Source organism: Pimephales promelas, chromosome 5, assembly GCF_988280905.1.
Source record: "Pimephales promelas chromosome 5, fPimPro1.hap1.1, whole genome shotgun sequence".
Lineage (NCBI taxonomy): Eukaryota > Metazoa > Chordata > Actinopteri > Cypriniformes > Leuciscidae > Pimephales > Pimephales promelas.
In genome coordinates this window covers 2,906,378-2,928,846 of record NC_142773.1, presented here as the reverse complement: position 1 = coordinate 2,928,846, position 22,469 = coordinate 2,906,378, and the positions used below count along the sequence as shown (strand labels likewise).

The following is a 22,469-nucleotide window of genomic DNA, read 5'->3' as shown; positions in this document are numbered from 1 at the left end:
GCCGAGGCGCTTAGCAGTTAAACTAACAATACGTAAGTGCTATGATCCCTCTCAGTTTAATTTAATGCAGTTTTTTTTAGAATAGAAGAGATAAGAGAAAGTGTTAGTATAACTGGATCAAATGCCGGCGAAAAAGATATGTTTCTTGAAAGTGGCTACTGACTTAATACCCCTGGTTGAGTAAGGGAGATCATTCCACGAACAGGGAACATCATGGTAAAGGTCCGAGAAAGAGATTTTGTGCCTCTTTGGGATGGTACCACAAGACGTCATTCGCTAGCAGATCGCAAGTTTGTGGATGGCACATAAGTCTGAAGTAGTGAGTTTAGGTAAGAGGAAGCCAGTGGCTGTTCTCTAGGCAAACGCCAGTGACTTGAATTTAATGTGAGCGGCAACTGGCAACCAGTGCAATTTTGTGAGGAGAGGAGTGACGTGTGCTCTCTTCGGCTCATTAAAGACCACTCTGGCTGCAGCATTCTAGATCAGTTGTAGAGGTTTGACGGAGCAAACTGGAAGTCCAGCCAGGAGAGCATTACAGTCCAGTCTGGATAGAACAAGCGCTTGCCTTGGACAAGGAGTTGTGTAGCATGCCCTGTTAAGAGGGGCCTGATTTTCCTAATGTTGTGCAAGGCAAATCTGCAGGACTGGGCAGTTTTAGCAATGTGGTCTGTGAAGTTCAATTGATCATCAATTACAACCCAAGGTTCCTTGCTGACCTTAAAGGAGAACTTCGGCGCAAAATGAAGCTTTGGTCTAATTACACATTGGTACCTAGTCGACCGTTCTCTGAGATTTGTTTATGATAATTTAAAGGTCGTTTAGGTAGTAATTTTATAAAAAAAAAACTTTTTTCCAAATTTGTTTAAACTTTCTATATATATCAATGCATAATTAAAATGTAAGTACTTTGATAAAAAGAGTATAAAAATCAAGTGACTCTAGACCGTTTAATCTGCACTAAACGCAGCTCATTATTTCAAACCAGGATAAAACAACGGATTAGCTTAGTCAACTGTCACTCTCTCGCAACCATGGCAACCACCCTTTTGCCACACAGGACCAGTGTTGCCAGATCGGGTTCCCGCCCAATTGGGCTACTTTTGGTCACGTCCGACCGGGAAAAAATGCATTGGGCGGGCCTTTAAAATTTGGCCTGTTTTTTTATTCAACAGGCGAGTTTTTATTTTTAACTATGAACAGTATTTTATGTTTTTTTTTTTTTCATGAAAACGAACTATAAAATAAATTATATAATGTAGGACGTTTTAAATTAGCCAATAAGGTTCAGGTTAATCCTGTCCAAATCAAGCTTGATTGGCGGGTTGTTGTAGGCTAATCGTTCTATTCGTCATATCATCAAAACTGCATCATAATCATTTATCATCATCATTATGCCAAAGTGGGGTAAATATAAAAAGTGCTACAGGAAGGAATGGGAGAGCGACCCATCTCTGAAAACATGGATTTCACCCGTGGTAGGGGATGAGTCAAAGGCATTTTGTAAATACTCTCAATCAGAAATCAGAGCAAAGTTAAACGATTTGAAAGAGCATGCTAACACAAAAAAAAAAAAAACCACACACATATCGCGCTGTGCACCAAGTGTAAAAACTTTTACTGTGCCAGCGGGAGCAGCAGGGCAGTGTCTGATCAAAGATGACCAAAAACGCAGTGAAATTAGAATCGCTGCCTACATTGCTTGTCACAGTTCAATAAATGTGGTGTACGATTTGTCAGACATTTTGAAAGATGAGATGGGAACATTCCAAATGCACCGGACAAAGTGCACAGCAATTATCAAATCTGTCCTCGCGCCCCTCTTCAGAGAAGAACTTGTGGAGGATATTGGTGAGTCTCCATATTCCCTGTATCTCGATGAAAGCACTGACATTTCTGTGAACAAACTTCTTTGCATTTGTGTGAAATACCACTCAAAAAAACACAGCAAGTTTGTCAGTACATATCTTGGACTTGTGGAGCTGACAGACGCCGATGCTAAAGCCATATAAGACACGTTGCTTTTCAAAGTAAAAACAGCCTGCAGATTAAAAACATGATGGGCATTGTTACAGATGGCGCCAGCGTAATGGTTGGAAAAAAACACTCTGTTTTCACCCTACTGAAACAAATACAGCCAAGCCTGCAGCTTATTCACTTGACATTGTTGAAAATAAAGCAATGAAGCTTCTTTCGAGCAACATAGAATACATGGTTAGAGAAACCTACAACTGGTTCGTTCATTCAGCAAAGCGGCAGTATGAATACAGGAACATTTAAAAACAGGGGTTGCCCCTTGAAATTAATAAGTCCAAGCTGTACCCGTTGGCTTGTGATGGCTGACTGCATTAACCACATTGTGGATCAAAAAGATGCTCTCACATTGCACTCTAACATGGCTTCAAGTACACAACACTGTTATACTGCTCGGCTTTTAAAGGAAATGTACAATGACAAAAGTAATCTCCTTTACATGTACTTTCTTCAACCTGTTCTTATGGAAATCAAAGCTGTAAATAAATGCTTTCAATTAGAAACAGGCAGTGGTGGAATGTAACAAAGTACAAATACTTCGTTACTTTACTTAAGTACATTTTTCACGTATCTTTACTTTACTTAAGTACAATAAATAGTGCCTACTTTTTACTTTTACTTCGTTACATTTTGCAGCAATTATTATACTTTCTACTCCACTACATTTCTACAACTTCTGTTACATTTTCGTTACATTTTCTGATCAGTTTTTCCCCTGCCAAAACGTAATCTGACCGTCCGTTCGTTGCACGTTTGTCTTACCAGTGACGTTTGGTTGCCAAAGATACAGTATATCAACCCGGTCACACTAAATGCGTCTCACACGCAGTGTGTTTATCGTGCAACTCATACGCGAAAATTTGTTTTTACGTGCATAGGAAACACACCGTGTGTAATATATGTTTGGTTTGGTTAGGATATGGCAAGCCAAGAGGTTCAGAATTACACCATAAATTCATCTCGTTTACTGCCAAACATAGTTATTAACATATAGTAAGGATGATGTGTATTGCCTAATTGCAAGCTTGTTTCAGAAATGGTGACATTTTTTTCCATCATTATTGAACATCATTATAGGAGTAGGCTATTAGGTTGAATGAGTTAGAATTAAATGTTTTATTAATCATTAGAAAATAGACATTAAGATAATAAATTGTTATGCAAGTACTTTTACTTTTAATACTTAAAGTACATTTAAAATAAAGTACTTTTTACTTTCTACTTAAGTATGGTTGTCATTGTGTTACTTCTACTTTTACTAAAGTAAATATTTATCTGGGTATTTGTACTTTTACTTAAGTACTGAGATTCAGTACTTCCTCCACCACTGGAAACAGGAAACACTCTCGGTGTGTTTAGAGACTTGGAAAGGCTGTACATGACAACTGTTAGACGCATTCTCAAACCGAGCGTATTGCGCAATCACAATCAGCTCCGTGAACTTGACCTCACACAGTCTGGCATATTCCTATCCCCTCTGGATGCGGACCTGGGTACCACATTTATGGACAAACTGGAGGAAAGTAGGTTAGCCCCAGACATGAAGGGGAGAATTGCTTCGCGCTGTATGGATTTTCTGAAAGAACTCGTAAAGCAGTATCAATTGCGTTTACCTGCTTCAATGGAATTCCTTCGCAAACTCGAGCTCATCTGTCAAAATCTGTTATGTCCACTATAAATCGGCCTGGAGTAAAGGACTTGCCAGCTGATCTTTTCTCGTGCGGCGTGCCCCATTGATACATTAGAAACGCAGTGGAGGAATGTGACAACCGCAGGCTTCTCTGATGATCAGGACATTGACAAGTTTTGGCTCGAAGTCGAAGCGTTTAAAGATGCAGGGGGGCACAAGTGTTTCCAGGAATTGGCACAAGGTGCTATATGCCCATGTTGAGCGAGCATTTTCCCTCGTCTCGCTTTTAAAAGATGACACTAGGAATCGTATGGGACTACTGCTACTCTCCAGCATCATGGATGTGCGCACTGGCCTGGTCAGAAATGGCTTTACCTCGGCAACGTTCAAACCTCCCCGGCAGTTGCTGGAGAGATTTGACTCAACGATCTATTAATCGATCTGTTTGTGACTGTACAAAGTTGGTTCTATAATTTCATAGTTCTATAATTGTTCTACAATAGGGACGTTTTCACCAGTTCTGCGGAGATTCTCTATATTAACTCCATATTAAAAGGTAAGCGTGTTTATGCTATTATAGTACAATTTTGTTTTGCTGTACATTTGATCATTTCTTAAACCCAATAACATATAGGTTACAAGTAGCTGTAGCCTAGTGTCTAGGGAAGATTCGATGTATCAATCAGTCGTTTATTTAAAATTAAAATAAGGTAAAAAACGAGAATTCATCTTGATTGTTAAATAATAATAATTTCAATAATATAAAAAAAATTAATTAGTTGTAAATAAAGTACACATTTTTAAGCACTAATACAAAAATTAAAGTGTTATGAAAATGATTTGAAAATTGGCCTATTAGGGAAGAACTGTATTTCTGACAATAGTAGCACAAGAACAATAAAACACGTTGTCTTCTGAGGTTTCCGATGTAGACCTTGGACCCTATTTTAACGATCTGAAATGCAAGTGGCAAAGCGCAAAGCGCAAGTAACTTTGTGGGCGGATCCCGGCGCTGTTGCTATTTTCCCGGCGGGATAAATGCCTCTTTAATCTAAAAGGGGTTGGTCTGGAGTAGCTTCATTATTCATAGGTGTGGTTTGGGCATAACGGAAATAAACCAATAAGAGCGTCATATCACATTCCCTTTAAGAGCATGATGAACGAGGTGCGCTTGTTCCATGGAGCAATACTATTTTAACGGCGCATTTACCAGGCGCGCTTCAGCATCGGTTCACAGCCGAGGAGATCGATGTTCTCGTCAGGGCCGTAAAAGAAAGAGAAGGGACATTGGGGATGGGACAAACCCACCCAAATTAACTTCGGTTAAACATGCATATAATAATTTGGGTAAATGTGTAAGCTTTATGCCTATTTTTCCCATCGTCACGGACACAACAATGATTTCCCTCATGTTTATATATTTTTCCCTTTTAAGTAAAATGCATCTGTGTAGCTTTTTTTCTGGTCATTGGCGCAATTGTTTTCTGGAACTGCAAAATAGCACCAGGGATTGTTTGCGCCGACACACACCTGCTTTTTGCGCCAACCCGCCCAGGGAGCGCAAGTTCATTCCCTAGTTTACCGACGTGCGTCTGTGGAGGAAAAAGCCCGCTTTGCGCGAGTGCAAAATTGGAATGATAAATGTGTCAGTGTATAAAGTCATTTGCGCCGGGTGCAAGATAGAGCCCCTTGTGTTTTATTACGCTGGAAATATGGCGCAAGCATGGTGCTCTGTAATTTTTTTGTCTGGTTGATTAATAAGAAAATTAATTCTGTGTTTTATTGTAGCTATAACAGTTTTAATAACAGTGTGTATTTTGGGCTGGTATTTTTGTAAATGGGCAGGTATTAAACTGTAGTTGGGCTGGAAATCTTTAGTCCAATCTGGCAACACTGCACAGGACCTGCCCACTTGCACGTATCCAGATACCTGTTCACATGCCATTGTTTGAGCTTGAAGATGCAAAACTTGACGCAGGTCCTCTGGTCCAAAAAGTGCTCCTTGCCCTGCACTTCGAGCACCCTTTCCACGGCCTCTACTTCCACGGACCCCAATTGCACGACCTCCTCTGCTTCGCCCTCAACCCCGGATCTGTCCTCGAGCTGACGATGCGGTAGGCTACTTGTCTCTGGAGTGTCAACATGACAACATGACTTTTACGTTAACATACACGCCACTTTCAAGTGAAGTGGGGTGTTACGTCAAGACTCATAAATGCTATTAACCCCACTGTCCTCATCAGAGTCAACAATGCTTTCATCATGGAAACTCTTACATGCAGAACACCATATATGTATATGTGAATCTTACACGAAATTCAGCTTCATCACAGTGTAAATGATGGCAATGGAAAAACGTGTATAATGCAACTTGTTTTTTGCTTTGCCTTAGGCTATAGATGACTAGCTCGTTATCGAGTCAATAAATATTTATTTAAAACTTTACCAATAGCTTGATGCTTGATAGTGAGTACTAAAATACATCTTATTTGTTTATCTTCATGCTTATCATTATAAAGTTAGATTTGTTATTACATGTGGTTCATGTGTTTTGGGGGCATGGCTTTGGAAGGAGCCCATAAGGGAGGGGGTGAAGTGAATGGAAATAATGAGAGGTCGTGAGAGGTCTACAGACACTCTTTTTTTTATGCTTTTTTTTTCAGAGTACTTATATTTTAATTATGCATTGATATATACAGAAAGTTTAAACTAATTTGGAAAAAAGTTTTTTTTTTTAAATAAAATTCCAGCCTACAATACCTTTAATGTAAAGAGTTTTTATCTCTAAAAACTGTTTAAAGTATACCCTATATGGGGGCATATAATAAGTAAAGATAAATCGCTAGTTAATATCACTAACAAGGCACAAAATAGCCCCACACTAACACAGTAACATAATGAGGGTCCCTACATGCAAAACGAAGCATTGAGAATTTTGTAAAAGTACAGACCGTTTAATAAGAAGATACTTTATAAAGACAGTCCACTTCACGTATACAGGCAGCAGCCATCTTTGGAAAACAGTCTCTACAAGTTGAACCACAACAATATCTGGTGTATTTGCAAGCGCACGAGAAAAGGTTTCAGAGCTTACAATTAGATACATAGATGATTTTACACAATAATGTTTGTACAAGAGCTGGATTACTCACACAAGTCAGTTTATTAGACAAATTAATCTTGTGAGGTAATGCAGCGCTGCTTCACTTGGTCTAACGTTACACTATCACACTAAACGGCATTTAAATGTGTGTTGAAAGTTATAATGTTATACTACGTGTTAGTTCGTTTGCAATACGAAACTAGCAGTAAGCTAGATCAACATTAGAATAACATACTGACCATATTCTAACATTTCATCATATTGAGCTTAGTTATATAATATTGATTTGTTTTATGTACATTTGCTCACCTGTCTAATAAAGCTGTCAAGTCGTGACTCATGAAGCTCTGTCAAGTCTAAGTTAGTTGCGGACGTGGAGCTCTCGGCATCTCAAAAACGCCACGCTGATATTGATCCTCATTTAGTTCTTGTTTGTCCCAAAGTCTGCTTGCCATGTCTATGTTTGAAAGAAACAAGAACTGCGTGCCGCTAAACATTACGCACTACGGAGTTGTCCACGTCTGTGGCCTTGGTTACGTCATGGCTATGGCAGTATGAACAGAAACCGAGGATAGCACGGATATTGCATCATTTACAGGCGACATTTTTTTCCTGGACGGCCTCTTATTTAAAATTGGAATTTCTCTGAAATAAAAAAAAATCGTTGGAGACTTTTGGGATGTTGTAAGTACAGCTGCAGGAAATATATCACACTGTGCAAGTGATTTTTGGATATTTTATTGCAAAATTCTTACAAATTGTACCTTTAACAGCTATTCATTCAAAAATATGTTTCACATCACATCTAAGCGTTGAATATTTCTCTTGGTGTGAACAGGCCTGGGAACATGTGTTCATTATGCATCTGGGGAGCATGTAGGACTCTAGAAACATAGGAATGACTCCCAAAAATTCAGCAGGTAAAAATATTGTCAAATGGATCTACCATTATTTAATCGGGCTGTTGTGTGACACTAGCTCTCGGACAGTTAGTAATTAACTACTACCTCCTACCGTTTCTGGTCTAAAACTGGTTCCTTTGTTAAAACCAGTTTCCTGTCAGTCATCTTTCACTGAGTGTTTATAAGTGGTAGCTTAGCTGGCAATTTCATTTACCAGCTAAAAGGCAGAAGAGGAACAATTCTTGTAATGGCACGAGAGCTTAAAAGTTGGTCCTTTTGGCGGGCAGTATTGGCCGAGTTTGTTGGGATGACCATTTTTATTTTTATTGGTATAGCCTCTGCCATTGGAAACAGGCATAACAGATATCCTGACCAAGAGGTTAAAGTAGCTTTAGCTTTCGGTCTGGCGATTGCCACACTGGCTCAGAGTTTGGGGCATATCAGTGGAGCCCACTTGAACCCAGCTATTACTTTAGGACTTTTGGTTAGCTGTCAGATCAGTTTCTTCAGGGCCTTCATGTATGTCATTGCCCAGTTGTTGGGAGCTGTGGTGGCAAGTGGCATTATGTTCAAAGTTAGCCCTGACCCTGAAACAACACTGGGGCTCAATATGGTAAGTTGCTTTATCCAGAATATTACATTCAACCACTAATACTACATTCAGAATTGTATTGCATGGTTAGTTGTCATATTGGGATACTTAAGTAACTAGAAGTTACACAAATGTTTTTGTTTTTTTTATGTTCCTGGTATTTTGTATGTTGATTTCAAACTCAGTTGATTCTCTTAAACTTGAATATTTTAATTATTGTTTCCTCCTTCCAGTATCTCTCTCTCTTTCTTTCTTTTGCTTTTATTTCTGTTTTAAATCCAGATGTTGGCAAAGAATGTCCTTTTTGTTTCCAGAGAGAGAGTTTTTCACACATGTTTGTATTGTTCAAGGCTTAAGCCTTTATTTGATGGTTTGCAGTCTTTTTAATTGTTTTGATGAGAGTTTTTCTGTGCAGACTTTTATTTTGGGCTTTAAATATGTTCAAAAGCGAAGGAATGAGTGTCAGTTGTTGAATTTTATTTTGGATAAAGCCAAAATGGCCATCTATATTAGTAGAAGAGATCAAATTGAAAAACAAAGTGATTATAATGTTGAAAGGGTGTTCGCAGCTATGATCAAATCAAGGCTTGTAATCGATTTTCGTTTTTACAAAGCTATGGATTCCCTAAATGTGTTTGAAGGAATATGGTGTCGCAGAGGAGCGTTGTGTTCTGTCATTGATAATGAACTGCATTTTGCACTTTTTTTTTTATAAAAAAAAGTAAAAAAATAAATAAAAAAAGTAATATCTTACATTTGTTTTATGTGAGGAATCTTTTTGATAAATAAAGATGATTGAAAAATAAAAAAAATAAAAAAATAAAAAAATCGATTTGTCCGATGTAGTGTGACTACACTCCCCGCTAATGGAGTCTGTTAATGGAGTCTGTTTGTCTGTTAAACGTGCTGTCTTTTTCTTCTGACTGTAATGGTGCAAATGTTCAAAATTCATTCAGATGTTAGGAGGTATTCTTGAAATCACATTTATAACCTTGTCTTACAATTGTAATATGGCAGTATTGTGTTGAACTGTTGCATCATTAAAGGAAATCCAATATTTGTTTATTTTCTTATTTTCCTTATAGCTGAGTAAAGGTGTGTCACAGGGACAGGGATTTGCCATTGAGCTCTTCGCAACCTTTCAGCTGGTCCTCTGTGTCCTTGCCACAACAGACAAACACCGGACTGATGTCACAGGCTCTGCACCCCTAGCCATCGGACTATCAGTTGGTTTAGGGCATCTGGTAGCAGTAAGCACTTGATAATTGACTTTTCATCAACCGAAAGTAAATGATAAACAAAGTTCTTAGATCAGTAGATTTCCAAACAAGCTTAAAGGGATACTTCAGGATTTAGCTTTAAGCTTTGTATTTGTAGGAAACCTGTAGTGTTTTTGAATGACCATGCTTTCCACCCTCATATCCCCCTGAGACGAGAGATTTATGTATTTTTTGTCTGGAAAAAATTCTCAGATGACGCAAAAAAACGTAATTTTTGCTTCATCAGAGGATTTTTTGGCCAGAGGCTAAAAACTTCAGTCAGTAGGGTCTGTCCCGCATGTTCCCAACCCGCCCATAGAGGGATCTCGCTCACAGAATGAACACAATAGTGTCAGCCATCTTTTTTGGAAGCTAAGCTAGCAGGCTCTTGTACTGTGGAGAAAGCTGAGTAGTAGGGGATACCATCCTCTTTTTCCCGGACATGTCCGGCCGTCGATGTCCGGGATTCAGGTTTTGCTTTCTGCAGTCGCCATTCATTGTTTACTTGCACACCTTTTGTTTCAATCTAACTGAATTCATTCCATTGGTGAATCTGAATGTAGTGTTTACATGAACGCTTAACAAGTGATCGGTTGATCACTTTTTTACCATTGCTAAGAAAATTTCCGCTCCTCCGTGAGAGACACGAGACCGGTGCGTCTCACAGGTGTCGCTCATCGGTAATCACGCCACCGGCCTCGCGCCGTTCTCCCGCAGCCCTCACTCGTCATGCTCGTCACAGTAAACATAATGAATGGCGACTGTAGAATGCAAAAACCAAGCCCCGAACATTTTGGGTGGTCTTGAAACACATTTTTGGGCAGACTCATCGTGGAAACTCACTAGTAGCCTAGACTTGTTTAACAACTGAGCTCTGTTACCGGTAGGCGTGGCCTAAGGCAGCGAAGCAAGTGCATCCAGGGAGTTGTCGTATTTCATCCACATAAGCCAAAAATACATTTTCTGGCTTTTCTCAGTCTAGAAAGCTCCAAATTCAAAAATAATTGCACTTTTCCTCTACATTAATGACCCATTTTAAATACACATTCATCTTTCCAGAGGTGAAGTATCCCATTAAGTCAAGACTCTTTTCTGCTGCATGCATAACCTTACAAGCTCATCATTCTCATCCCCAGATCAGTTACACCGGCTGTGGCATCAACCCTGCTCGGTCTTTTGGACCAGCCGTTATTCTTGAATCCTTTAAAAACCACTGGGTGAGTCAGTACCTCATTATTTCTATGAGGTTGTTGTCAGAACAAATTGAAATTGCTGTTTGAGTAAAACAAGAATTAATAGCAACTTAAATCCTTTGCTGAGGGTAGAGATTAGTCATTTTATGATTTGGTTATATTTGATTTTTAACACTATAAACATCTTGGCATATTATTACTTTTTCAAAAGTATTCATAGGCCAGAAAAGAAAATGTTTGGTTCTTTGATATAACTTGTTCTTTTGCATACTATGTGCATAATAACAATTTTATCAAATGTGACAATTATTTCCTTGTATAGATATACTGGATTGCACCCATGTTGGGCGGGGTGGCTGCTGCTCTTGTGTATGACTTCTTGCTCTACCCAAAGAAGGAAGCGTTTGGCAAGCGTCTGAAGGTTCTGAAGGGCACGGCGGATCCGGACGCCTTGGCGACAGAACCCCTAATCGAACCCCGAACCCCCAGATCTGGGTCTGGTCAGTGGCCTAGGCCCTGAAACGCGTCTTTAACCTTCATTAAATGTCTACATACATTACCAGAATACAACATCATTTCTTTTGTTGTTGTCCAAATGATCATTTTGTCGGCTTCTTTTAGTATCTTACTCTCTGTAGCAGCATCATTTGCAACATTACTTCCAACACTTAAGGAAGTGTTCTGCCGTCTTCTGTCTATAACATCTCAGGAATTACCTGTAACAGCATTCAGCACGCTTACAGTTTTATTCTTGGGGAAGCAGATTATTTTTGCTTTACGGGCTGGCAGTTGATTGAATAAATTAATCTTGATTTCAGCATTAACGTTACGTATCTTGACTTTTGAGTTTGCCGTAATTTTCCTATCTATATGTATTTTCCTATTAATTCAGTAATCAGTCTCAATTGGTAACTACACTGTAAACATACAGTTGTGGTCATAAGTTTACATAAACCTTGCAGAATGTTAGAATAATTATTTTAACAAAATAAGAGGGATTGTGAAAATGGCTTTTTTCTATTTATTTAGTAGTTCCACAATTAAGCTATTTCACATAATAGTTTACATATAGTCACAAGACAAAATAGTAAATAACTGTACAAAATTTTCATAAGTTTACATATACTTGATTCCTAATACTGCATGTGTCTCTTTACCTGGATGATCCACGGCTGCTTTTTTGAGGATCTTCTTTGGTTTTCCAGCATCTTCTGCATATTTGACCCCTTTCCAACATTAGACAAAATAAGTACAAATTACTCTGATCATCCTGTTGTTACCCCTCTTTTTTAGTTAAAATTATTAACATTTTGCGGATTATTATGACCACAGCTGTATAAAAAGGTCAAGTCATTTATATCTTCTGTTCTTCTCTCTCTTAAATGCATAATGGGTTCATGAAGTCTCTCTCCTCTCTCAGACATTGCAGCATTGTTCGATTGTGGTTGTTGAAGACCTCCATGTAAACCGTAATATTCAGAATATCTCTTCTATGTTATGTCTGGACTGTGAACAGTTTGATTTTAAGTTGGCATTTTACAAATTAGACAAGAATCACATGCCAAATTGAAAATGCAGAAATTTCTGTGTCACAAGTTTCACCAACATTATCCGCCATCATTGTTTGAATAGATGGTCCAGTCGGGCTATTTGGTTTGACAATGCTACTTTGATAATCAAACAAACACAGCAAAGCTTCGAAGACGTTAAAAAGCCAGTTTCAACACACGTCAAAAGTCTCGCCTTATAAATGCTTAACTCCAGCTGTCTCTTGATATTACGCTGGGAAAAAGAAAAGGGTTTTAACATTTTAAGAATTATGCATTTGCAAATCTGTAGCTTTATGCACAACATTGTACTGAGAGGTTTATGAGAACACTTCTGCAAAGTAGTTAACAAGTGCAACCAAACTGACCTGATGTCAACTTGTGTATCACCTCTAGAGTAACTGATGCTAAAGCTGTCACACAAGTCAGCATTTTGTTGACTGCCACAAATCACAAAGAATTTAAAAAAAACTGTTTGTTGGATAATGTCACGAACTGAGTGACTCAGGATGTTTGCTCTGTACTAACTGTTAACATCATTGAAATCAATATATCCACTAGCACATTTTGAAAGGAATGATTTTGTTTCCTTTTTCGCGCAGTCAGGTGTATTGGATGCATGGATGCTGCTCACGTAGGCATATATCGTTTTAATGAGAACTACAGCAAACCCTGTCAGTTATCTACAAAAAATCTCTTTTAGGGAGAGTATTTCGCTTATGAGAAATAATCATCAATGCTTAGCATCTGTTTTAATACCCCTAAAAACAAGAAGCCATCTCAAAATGCATCAGTTTGGATCTGCATTGGAGGATTGAAACAAATTTAAGGTGCATGCCTAAAATTATTGACCAGTAATCATAACTTTTGGCTCGTTTGATTGGAAAACTATGATTTCTGTTTTGTTGTCTTAATATGAAGTAAAAGATAAAAATGAACACAGTGAAGGAGTTATGATTTATTAAAGTCAGTTTAGGTTCTTATTTTAAATGATTTTTGACAATATTTGTATAGCTGGTAATCAAGGGAAACAGCACAATCTAACGGACAGGCGATGACCAAGGCATTCGATTACCTGTTCCCTTTACTCAAAATACTTTTTTGGGCCTCATTCATAGAGCCATGTTGCATATTTGTACATGTAGTCTCTTTGGCGATTGTTGCAAGTTCTTAACTAATAGTAAAGCAATCCTTGTGTAAATTTGTGCAGAATTATAAATTATAAATTTAAGAGAAATTATTCTTGTTGTAATTTACATTTTTTTGGGCTACTTTACATGTTCTGTTTTTTGTTTGCCAGACACAGACTATCCATCTATCCATCCATTTTCCAAACCATTTGTCCTCTGCAGGGATGCTGGAGCTTTTCCAGTCATCTCAAAACCCTGAAGTGCTAATGGGAATATAACATTTTTAAACTTGACCACTTAAAGATAAAAACAAAAACAAAATGATAGTCATTCTGCAACTGAAGAAAATTTGTAAACCAAATGTGTTATGAAAATGTGCTGTCTTAAGAGCTTTTAACTTCCCCTGCCATCTAAACACAGAGAAGAGTTTATACCGGTGGCTTTGCTGAGGGTGGAGTGACACTTTTGAACAACATTTATCAAGTGACAGAACTGCAACACCCAAAAGTTCAGTTATCAGTTTCCTGTCATTGTGCTGATGAGGCATAAACAAGCACATACTGTAGATGTTCCCGAGCACACTTGCATTGCTTGACCAAAGTGAAATGCAAAGCAAATTCAGGGAGTCTCAGGGGGACATGACATATGAGTTCATGGAGTGAATTTCAAGGGCGGACCAGTTCAACTTCACAATGTAGAGGATTTCCATCTTTTATCCACGTAATACCATCCAAATACTTATTTTCATACATAAACATAGTGGTTTAAAAATAAAAAATATACTGCCACCCCCCCGTGGATCTCAGGCATTCCCACCACTAACCCTAAAGGTGTCCTTACTCTCCACACGACTATTCCTGTAACAGACTCTTGTTTTTATTTGTTTTGGAGCCAAGAGAGTAATTTCAGGGTTTGTTTTTACAGAAATACAATAAAAATCCATTAAAAAATTCAGACTTGTTATTTGACTTGTGTTTGTCTTTTTTGTTTTTGTTGCAGGAGGTCTGGGACCCGAGTAAACATGGATTACAGAACATAAGCTTCTGAAAGAAGGCCACATAACACATAACGAAATATGCGTCCTAGAGTTTTTTCTTCACAATGATCTGAAAAATCATCCTGCCTAATCGTGGGCGCTCTTTTGGTCCCCAGAGGGTTAGATAGTCCAGCCATGAGTAAACCGCTTCTAGACAAAATCTTGTAAGCAAAGTCAACAGTGATTACAAGGTGTTTGGTTTTATTTCTTCGACATCTAGTTTGCATAGCCTGTGTCTATATTCTTGGGCTATGGTAAGACTTCTATTACATTTTCACTGACAGTCCACATTCTGTCTTGTTTTAGCCTAGACGTGTCAGGGCTGTGTTTGGACGGCTAGTAGATGTCTTTTTAAAGCAAAATTGCTTGCTTGGTATTAGGCCTAATGCATCTTTAGTGAAAACTCTTAATGTTGAAGAAACTGATCTGCAGATCAGTATAATATTTTATTTTTAAGTAATATTGCACTGATGATTTACATCATAAATATATAATTCTTGAAATTAGATATTTAAAGCCCTATCTATGTTGCCATTATTGAAAATTATACTTTTTTATATATATTTTTTTTAATGAATTTAAAGCTAATGTATCTTGCAAAAAAAAATAAAAAATTGTGAGAGTTTCCATTTTTGATTGTGCTGTTTGCAGTAAGTCTGTATTAAATGAAATTTGCGTCCAACTGTACTTCCGTATTGTGATATTTTTGGGTGAACTGCTTTGGAGCAAACCACAGAAAAGATCTCCACTACTCTGCTTTTTCATCTTTTTTCTAGCGACAAATGTGTTTGACCATTGCGCTTGCTCTTGGGTGTATTCACACCTGCCTTGTTTGGTTCGATTGAATCGAACTCTAGTTCGTTTCCCCCTTGGTGCGGACCTTTTGGGCAGGTGTGAATACAGCAATCGAACTCAGGTGCGGACCAATCAACCAAACCGAGACCCAGCTGAAGAGGTGGTCTTTTCACATTTCACACGTTTGCAACGCTGGCAGTCTGCCCAAGATGTGAGAACTCCTTCCTTCTGCAGAGTTCGGGCGTATCGCTTGTCAACAAATGCATGTGTGTATTCCCTAGTGTAACCATGGCAGATTTTACGACAGTAGTCTGTTTCCCAACTGTAGGGGGACCCCGAGAGCAAAATTTCAAAAATAACATAATGCTGCTTTAAACACTAAAACTGGTGACAGAGAGTACATCAAATCACTCCATACATTTAAATTTAAATTAAAAAGCTGATGGAAGACACATTAGCTGTCTTCAAAACAAATGTTGTCCTAAAATGAACTACAAGCATTTTTTTTCATTTAAAATTTAAATCAATTACACTGCTGAACAATAACCACTAATTTCTATTTCTCCCCATATTTTATTTATGACAATTACATAATTTGTTTATGTACTACAAACACTTTTCATATTTTCATATTTCATAATGGGTTTTATATAATGTAAAAAATATATATATCTGAATAAGGCAGAAAGAAGGTCTATAGACCAACGCTACTTTTGGGTCATCAAAGGCTAACCCTTTTTGGGGGGAAACAAATGGATTCCCCTGAGAACAGAACTCGCTCTAGATCTGCAAAGTTGCTTAGCAAAAATGGCACAAACTTAAAGAAGCTACTGGATACATGGTTACAAAAGTGTCCCTTTGAAATGGTTGAAAACTGGATTAATGACCCCACGCAGTGGCCAAACATGGACTATTTAGACATCTACCACTATCTTGTGGAATCACCAAGTAACCTATTGTTTTTTTTTTCTTTCTTTCTTTGTCAGTAACACTCTCACAGTATGACGAACTAGATGATGAGGCCATGTCACTTAGATCATATTTAACTAGATTTAAGCTATGGACTATGTGCACGTTAGCATATGCTAGTTCCGGCTGCGAAACCGATATGGGGTGTCTAGTTTCCGGTAGCCTGATGGACGACGTAGAGGATGTATGTTTCTCCAGATGTCTTGAACATTTGGCGAATATTACAGTCGATTATGTTCATCGACTGGCTAATGATTTTCCTCCAGCTCCCCAGAGCAAGAGAGAAGGGGTTTAAATATTACATTTCTCAGTATTTGCATCATTTTGAAGGGAACGTTAAGTCACAACAACATCCATGCTCAGACTGATCTCATGAAATTGCGTATGTATGACACGTATCACGTATTTTTGGCATGCTATCAACACGCATAATCTCTTTTCAGCGTGTTTATGAATACTGTTGACTTAACGTTATTATTGTATATATTATATATACACAGTGTATATATATATATATATATATAGCATATGACCTACCTCAACCCCAACCTACCCGTCACTCCTACCATCCTAGGAAAAAATAAATATCGCTCCCCAGATGTAGATCTACATTTTGTTTTGTTTTGCTCGGACATTTGACGGCGTATACGCGATACACGTGGAATCACTCGGACATTAATGTTGCCATGCTACGTGCTCAAGCTATGCGATTTGGTAACTGTTTTATCTCTCTATAAATTATAAAATGCGAAATCATGCGTTAGAAATTGCATTTTCCAGAACAGTTTGTGTTGGCCATTGTTTTGTTTATGATGTTCAGAGGATATGTTGTTGACAACCACTATCTATATAGAATGTCATATTGATCAGTGTCGACAACCACTATACATGTCATACAGGGAGTAAAGGTATCCGACGTTGGTTCGTTCTTTATCAAGTTAGGCTGTTTAACACATATTAGGCTGTTCACACATATTTCTAAACAGGTCTCCCTTGCAAAATAGGTTCTAAACCCAGGGGCTTCTCCTGGTTAAAGGGTATAATATAATAAATAATTAGTAGCCTAAAAACTTCCTTCTAGTTGTCATGGATACGCAACGCTCCACTCTGTAAAGCGACTACTTGGGTGCGGTGACAAAATGTGAAATATCGTTTACTTTTCACAATGCAGCAGCACCTGGCTCCACCCAAATATGAGTGGAAACTGTGTTGGTTGACTTGACAATGAACAAACGAACATAGTTTTAGACAAATATATTTAGATAGCTAAGCTTTAGATAGCCGGTCCACTGATGTAGGATGTAAACAACGGCAACCGGAACCGAAGTACCCAACATCCGCCCTCAAGGCGGAAGTTAGCATTTTTCTCGTGCACAGAGTCAATTGACATAGTTTTGTGATTGGTGATTGGTGAATTTGTGATTATGTGAGTGGTCTCACTAGGCACGCTAACGTGGCTGTAGATTTTTCTGTTGAAATAGTGGCAGGCTAGCCTGGCTAATGCCAGACCCAATTCTTGTTGAGACTTGGGTCTGGGAACCACATGTACAATTTCTGGTATTTGAGGAGTGGTTTAGAATGCCAAGCATCGTTTATTGTGTGCTAAGAATGTCTATCAAATGCGCCTGTATATGTAGCTCATAGTCAATCGTTTCAATTAGAAAAACACAAGTATTAAGTACAGTTTAACATAGATGTTGAAGTTGTTGCATTGGAAATTGTTTGCGCTTGTACTTCACAAGTTTAAACATTTTAAAACTTAAATTTAATGACTAAACTGTCAACAACTTTAATTGGGTACATGTGATGCACAGCTGAAAGTTATACTACTAAAGCGGTAGCTGTATATTGATATTGAAAAGCAACACAACTTGGTGGCACTGTAACAACCACAGTAGGTAGTCTACAGGCATAATGCATAGGCATGATATTAATTAATACCACTCACCATTTATAAGTTAAAAGGACTTCATCGACGACGCTGCCTAGCAGGTTGGTACTATAACGTACAACTCCGTGGCTAACAAGTCTTGCCACTTCGCGCTCATCCAACTGCCGAACAGAAGTTGGTATCAACAATTCTTTATCACATTTTCTTTCTCGGGACACAGCTGAGCGGCAGATATTCCAAGGTTGACCGCCTCCTGTACCTGGTCCTTCTTTAGGGCGATTAATGGCGAGACAACAATAACGACTGGGGTCTCGCTAAGTTTAACGCCAAAAGCTGCTCTTTTTTCAAAATAAACTTGCATTCTAAACTACTTAGATAAGAACAATATCTAAGGCTGCATCAAAAGGTGGCTTCGCGTCTGCTGCCATGTTGAATCCATAGAAATAAACAAACTGCTTCGGTGTGTCGCATAGATGTCATCGTCTTGCTGCTTCCTCCCCCTTCTGTGATTGATTGGTTCCCTAAATGAGGCGAAAATCTGGACCATGGTATCCATACTGCCTTTGTGAATAAAATCGTGCTGCGGGAAGGCAGCATGGGGAAACCGAGACTAGTGGCAGGCTAGGACTAAAGTGGACTTGGCTGGTTTCTACTTGTGTCTAGAAAGTTCTTTAGACTTATATGACTTTTCGACGACCACTGCTCTGGGCTACATGTAACAACACGAACGGCTGTAGATCAAGCCTTCTAGGCTAGATAGGATAGCGTAATGCCAGCCACTATTTCAACAGTATAGCATAGCAACATGGCCTCATCGTACTATGAGTGTGTTAATGACAAAAAATAGGCTACTTTCTAGGTACAAGGTAGGACAAAAAATTCAAATCAACATAAAGACAAATGGATAGCATGTGGAAATTAGTAATTACTGTGACTGTTAGTAATTACTGTGACCGAAAACGAGTTGTTTTTTCTCAAAAATGCTCATAACTTTTTCAATATTCAAAGATATCTTAATGAAATTTTCTGTGGAGATGGGTTTCATTCTTTCGATCCAACGATTATGTGTGTAAAAACTTAATTTTAACACATAATGACTGATTTGGCCTATTTTGTGGTATTTTTCCGACGAGCAGTTGTTCAAAATACAAATAATTGAATGGAAAACAACGATCCAAGTAAATTTTTTTTTTTTTCAAAGCTAAAATCATGACCAATATTGCTGACAATATATTTTTTTCTTTTTATATATACATAACTTTTTTATTTTATATATAGCACAAAAATAACCTACGATACATTAAAAAATTTTAAGAAACGTGTGATTTTTAACGTTTTTTTCATCATTTACATTTGTTTTCATGTGCTTTGTGCCCCCGCTTTCTTAAATAAATAAGTGAATTAAATGATCCCTGTGTCACACTAACATTAATTGGAGACGACGCTGGACCGTGAATTGCACACCCTTGAAATTTTACACCCTTAACAACAGAGACTATAGAGATATATAGACTGTTGGATGGTGAGATCATCGGCATAGATTGGCTGCCAGCGCAAACACAAACATGTCAAAATCAGTTGCATTTTCATAGGTTTTTTCCTCCCCCCAGTACGCAACAACACACCTTTTTCCTTTCGCTTCTTTTATTTTTACAATTCTTCCATTGTACACAATGTTTTTACCTTCTTCACACTAAACATGGCACATGTTCCTTCCAACTGCTTTGCCAGACAACAGCTTTGTGATCTTTTCGAGTTTTGGCTTTTCAAGCTCTGGAAATTTCTCTTTGAGATCTTTAATCTGGATGTTCTTTAGTTTTCTTTCCAGCTTGCTGTTATTTCATTTGCTTGTTCCTTGTGCCTCAGATCATTCTGCTTTACTCTCCTCCTCTGCCTCTGAACCTGTCCCAGCTTCACATCTTTTTTTTAAAAATTGCATCTCACTTTTCTGTATTCATGTCATGAAAGAATCCAACTGTTTTGTTCTTTGATCCAACTGTTTTGTTCTCTTCCTCTGCATGCTGTGTGTTCTGGTGGACTTGGTTTCCTCGTTAAGTTTCTCGGTCAGGTCTATCTCAAAATATTTTTTATATTGTCTTTATAAGACCTAGACAATGGCACTAATCAAGCTTCCATCATGACCTTGAACAGGTCCTCATCTTTTGGAGGATCTCTTAACTTCTGTAGAATTGCTTTTAAATCTTTAAGAGCATCTTCAAAAAAATCGTTGCTCTGTGTCAAGAGATCCAAGAGGCTCCCTTGCTCCTTTAGTCGGGTGACCACCTCCTAATAACCACAGATATTGCCTCCACATGGTCAATTTGGTTCACTCCTGCCCTGTAGAATATCTTTATCCATGGACCGGTCAGCAGTTTTCCCAAAAGGCCCAAAACCTGCATCTGAAGGCCTGTGGTTGACCTGAAGTCGGAGAACAAGCTTGCTTGCAAACCGCCACATGATGTTCCTTTCTCCAAAAACTTAATGAAAACAGTTTAATGCTGAATGAAGACTCCACAGATGTGGAAAAGAATGTGAAGCCGATTTCCCCTCTGGGCAGTTTCTGGTTGTCCAGGAATGTTACAAAGCCACGTGGATCTCCTTTTCCGTCTTTGTATCTTAAAGTATTCATTGCCATAACAATGTTTCCAGCAGAACAGTTGTTTCCCCATTGTTTTTTTTCAATGCTAGTGTATCCTCACATTCTTTTGAAGCAGAGCGGGTTTTGAGTGCTATCGAATCTAAGGGATGCAGATGACAGTTGAGCTTATTTAAAGTTTTGTCCCATGATTCACTTACAAGCAGTATTGCAGCATGGTTGGCCACGCATCTGTCATTTAGTGTGTTTGATATGTTGTCAATAATTTTACTTTGTGAGTCCTGATAATCTCTGTTATAGAAATAGGAATGTACACTGGCAAGATTATCAATTCTATCCAGTGGACCTATGGGTACTGTAATCCTCAGCAGTCCCCCCAGGAAGTTCATCAACAGCTGCAGCATAACAATTTGTTTCTGTTGTTATGTGCACACTATTTACATTACTCATTCTTGTGTGGTTGCGTCAAATCCAAGGGTGGTGTTTTTATTTTTGAGTATTTCCTCGGCTCTTTGAAGGTCAGCAATTGCACCAAGTTCACGGGTCATCGCTTCCACAGTGGACCTATGAGGCACATCAGTCAAGGCCACTTCAAAACTTTTTAATAAGCCTAGGGACATTACTTGTGGGAACCTGGTCTGCAACAGCATCATACACCATCAAACGCATATCTGCGGAATTATTATTATTATTATTTTTTTGTCCAATTTGGTTTCCTTCTGTTCCTTCCAATTCCTGAATTTTCTCTTCAAGCATTAGTTTTTGTGAATGCAGCTGTGATATCTTAACATAACATTGACGATTACAATGGAGACAAAGGAATTAATACATTTTGATTTAATTTTGATCAGAACCATGTATAATCGTGTAATCATGACTCATCACAAACAGTTAGTGGCCTTCTGAACAGACATTTAATTGAACATGACAATCGTGCTGCTGATGGATACTTGGAATGACCACAAGAAAGTGCGACACATGGTGTTAACTGCAGGCATTTTCTTTAACCCCAGTTATTTATGAACTCTGCCCAATCTTTCTTATGGTAGAAAATAACATCTGGAGTTTGTGGCCACATAGTTCTTACTAGAAACTTAGACATAAAAAGAAATTTAAGAGGAAGACGTAAGACGAAAATGAAACATAGTAAGAATAAGTCCTTTTCACCCAACTGCCACATTGAGCTAGCCTGAACTTCCTCTCCCTCAACCTTGGAGGCTCAGGAGTGCTTGAGGGATCCTCAGTGTGGCACATAGTGTCCCTCAGGTCTACTTTTACTGTCTGATAACATAGGCATAACTTTGGTTCTGCATGCTTGCAGAAGCATGACACTTCCCTATGACTAATTTGTGCAGCTTGTGAAGACAAACCTATCTTTAATAGGGGTGTGCCGATCCGATATTCAGTATCAGTATCAGTCCGATACTGGCCAAAATCATTGGATTGGATATAATGAATCGCTAGAGTATAATACAATCATGGACCTTTGTCCTAAAATGTCATACACATGCTTAACAACACTTGAGAGACATGCCATAAAGAGAGATGAGCAACAAACCCCGCCCAATTGCTTCTTAAAAAATAGCCAATCATGTTTCCGGGTAGAAGAGAGACCGTGGACTTGGCAACAGTGGCATCACATGAACGGTAGCTAAATTGTGAGTGAGGTGAGACCTGTCAGCAATTATTATGTCAGCTGTGTGGAGTTATTTCAAACTCAAGGAAGGAAAAAACAAAGCCGAGTGAGAACGTCGCGAGGCTAATGAACATCTCTCACTGAGGAAGTTGAAGATGG

General features: G+C 38.4%; 1 protein-coding gene and 1 pseudogene across 3 annotated transcripts; one reads left to right on the top strand and one right to left on the bottom strand.

The window, feature by feature from the left end:
* The first annotated feature begins 6,426 nt into the window (after positions 1-6,426).
* On the top strand, positions 6,427-15,105 carry aqp1a.2 (aquaporin 1 (Colton blood group) a, tandem duplicate 2). Of its 3 annotated transcripts, none has more exons than XM_089130821.1 (5): positions 6,427-8,279; positions 9,344-9,508; positions 10,654-10,734; positions 11,033-11,205; positions 14,387-15,105. In XM_089130821.1, the coding sequence occupies exons 1-5, from the start codon at positions 7,914-7,916 to the stop codon at positions 14,424-14,426; spliced, it is 825 nt and encodes a 274-aa protein (XP_088986947.1). In that variant the 5' UTR covers positions 6,427-7,913; the 3' UTR covers positions 14,427-15,105. The 3 variants fall into 3 exon arrangements, with proteins under 3 accessions (XP_088986947.1, XP_088986948.1, XP_039513270.2); XM_089130822.1 differs by having other exon boundaries at positions 6,428-8,279; positions 11,033-11,210; XM_039657336.2 differs by lacking the exon at positions 14,387-15,105 and having other exon boundaries at positions 6,428-8,279; positions 11,033-11,534.
* Positions 15,106-20,032: 4,927 nt separating this feature from the next.
* Positions 20,033-21,343, bottom strand: LOC148978815 (uncharacterized; annotated as a pseudogene).
* Between the last annotated feature and the right edge of the window lie 1,126 nt (positions 21,344-22,469).

What these genes read in the sequence shown, in the direction of transcription:
- aqp1a.2 (XM_089130821.1), top strand. Translation starts at nt 7,914, where the DNA reads ATGGCACGAGAGCTTAAAAGTTGGTCCTTTTGGCGGGCAGTATTGGCC. An exon ending in GTTTAGGGCATCTGGTAGCA is followed by an intron (nt 9,509 to 10,653) that starts GTAAGCACTTGA and finishes TCTCATCCCCAG; the next exon opens with ATCAGTTACACCGGCTGTGG. An exon ending in CCCCGAACCCCCAGATCTGG is followed by an intron (nt 11,206 to 14,386) that starts GTCTGGTCAGTG and finishes TTTTTGTTGCAG; the next exon opens with GAGGTCTGGGACCCGAGTAA.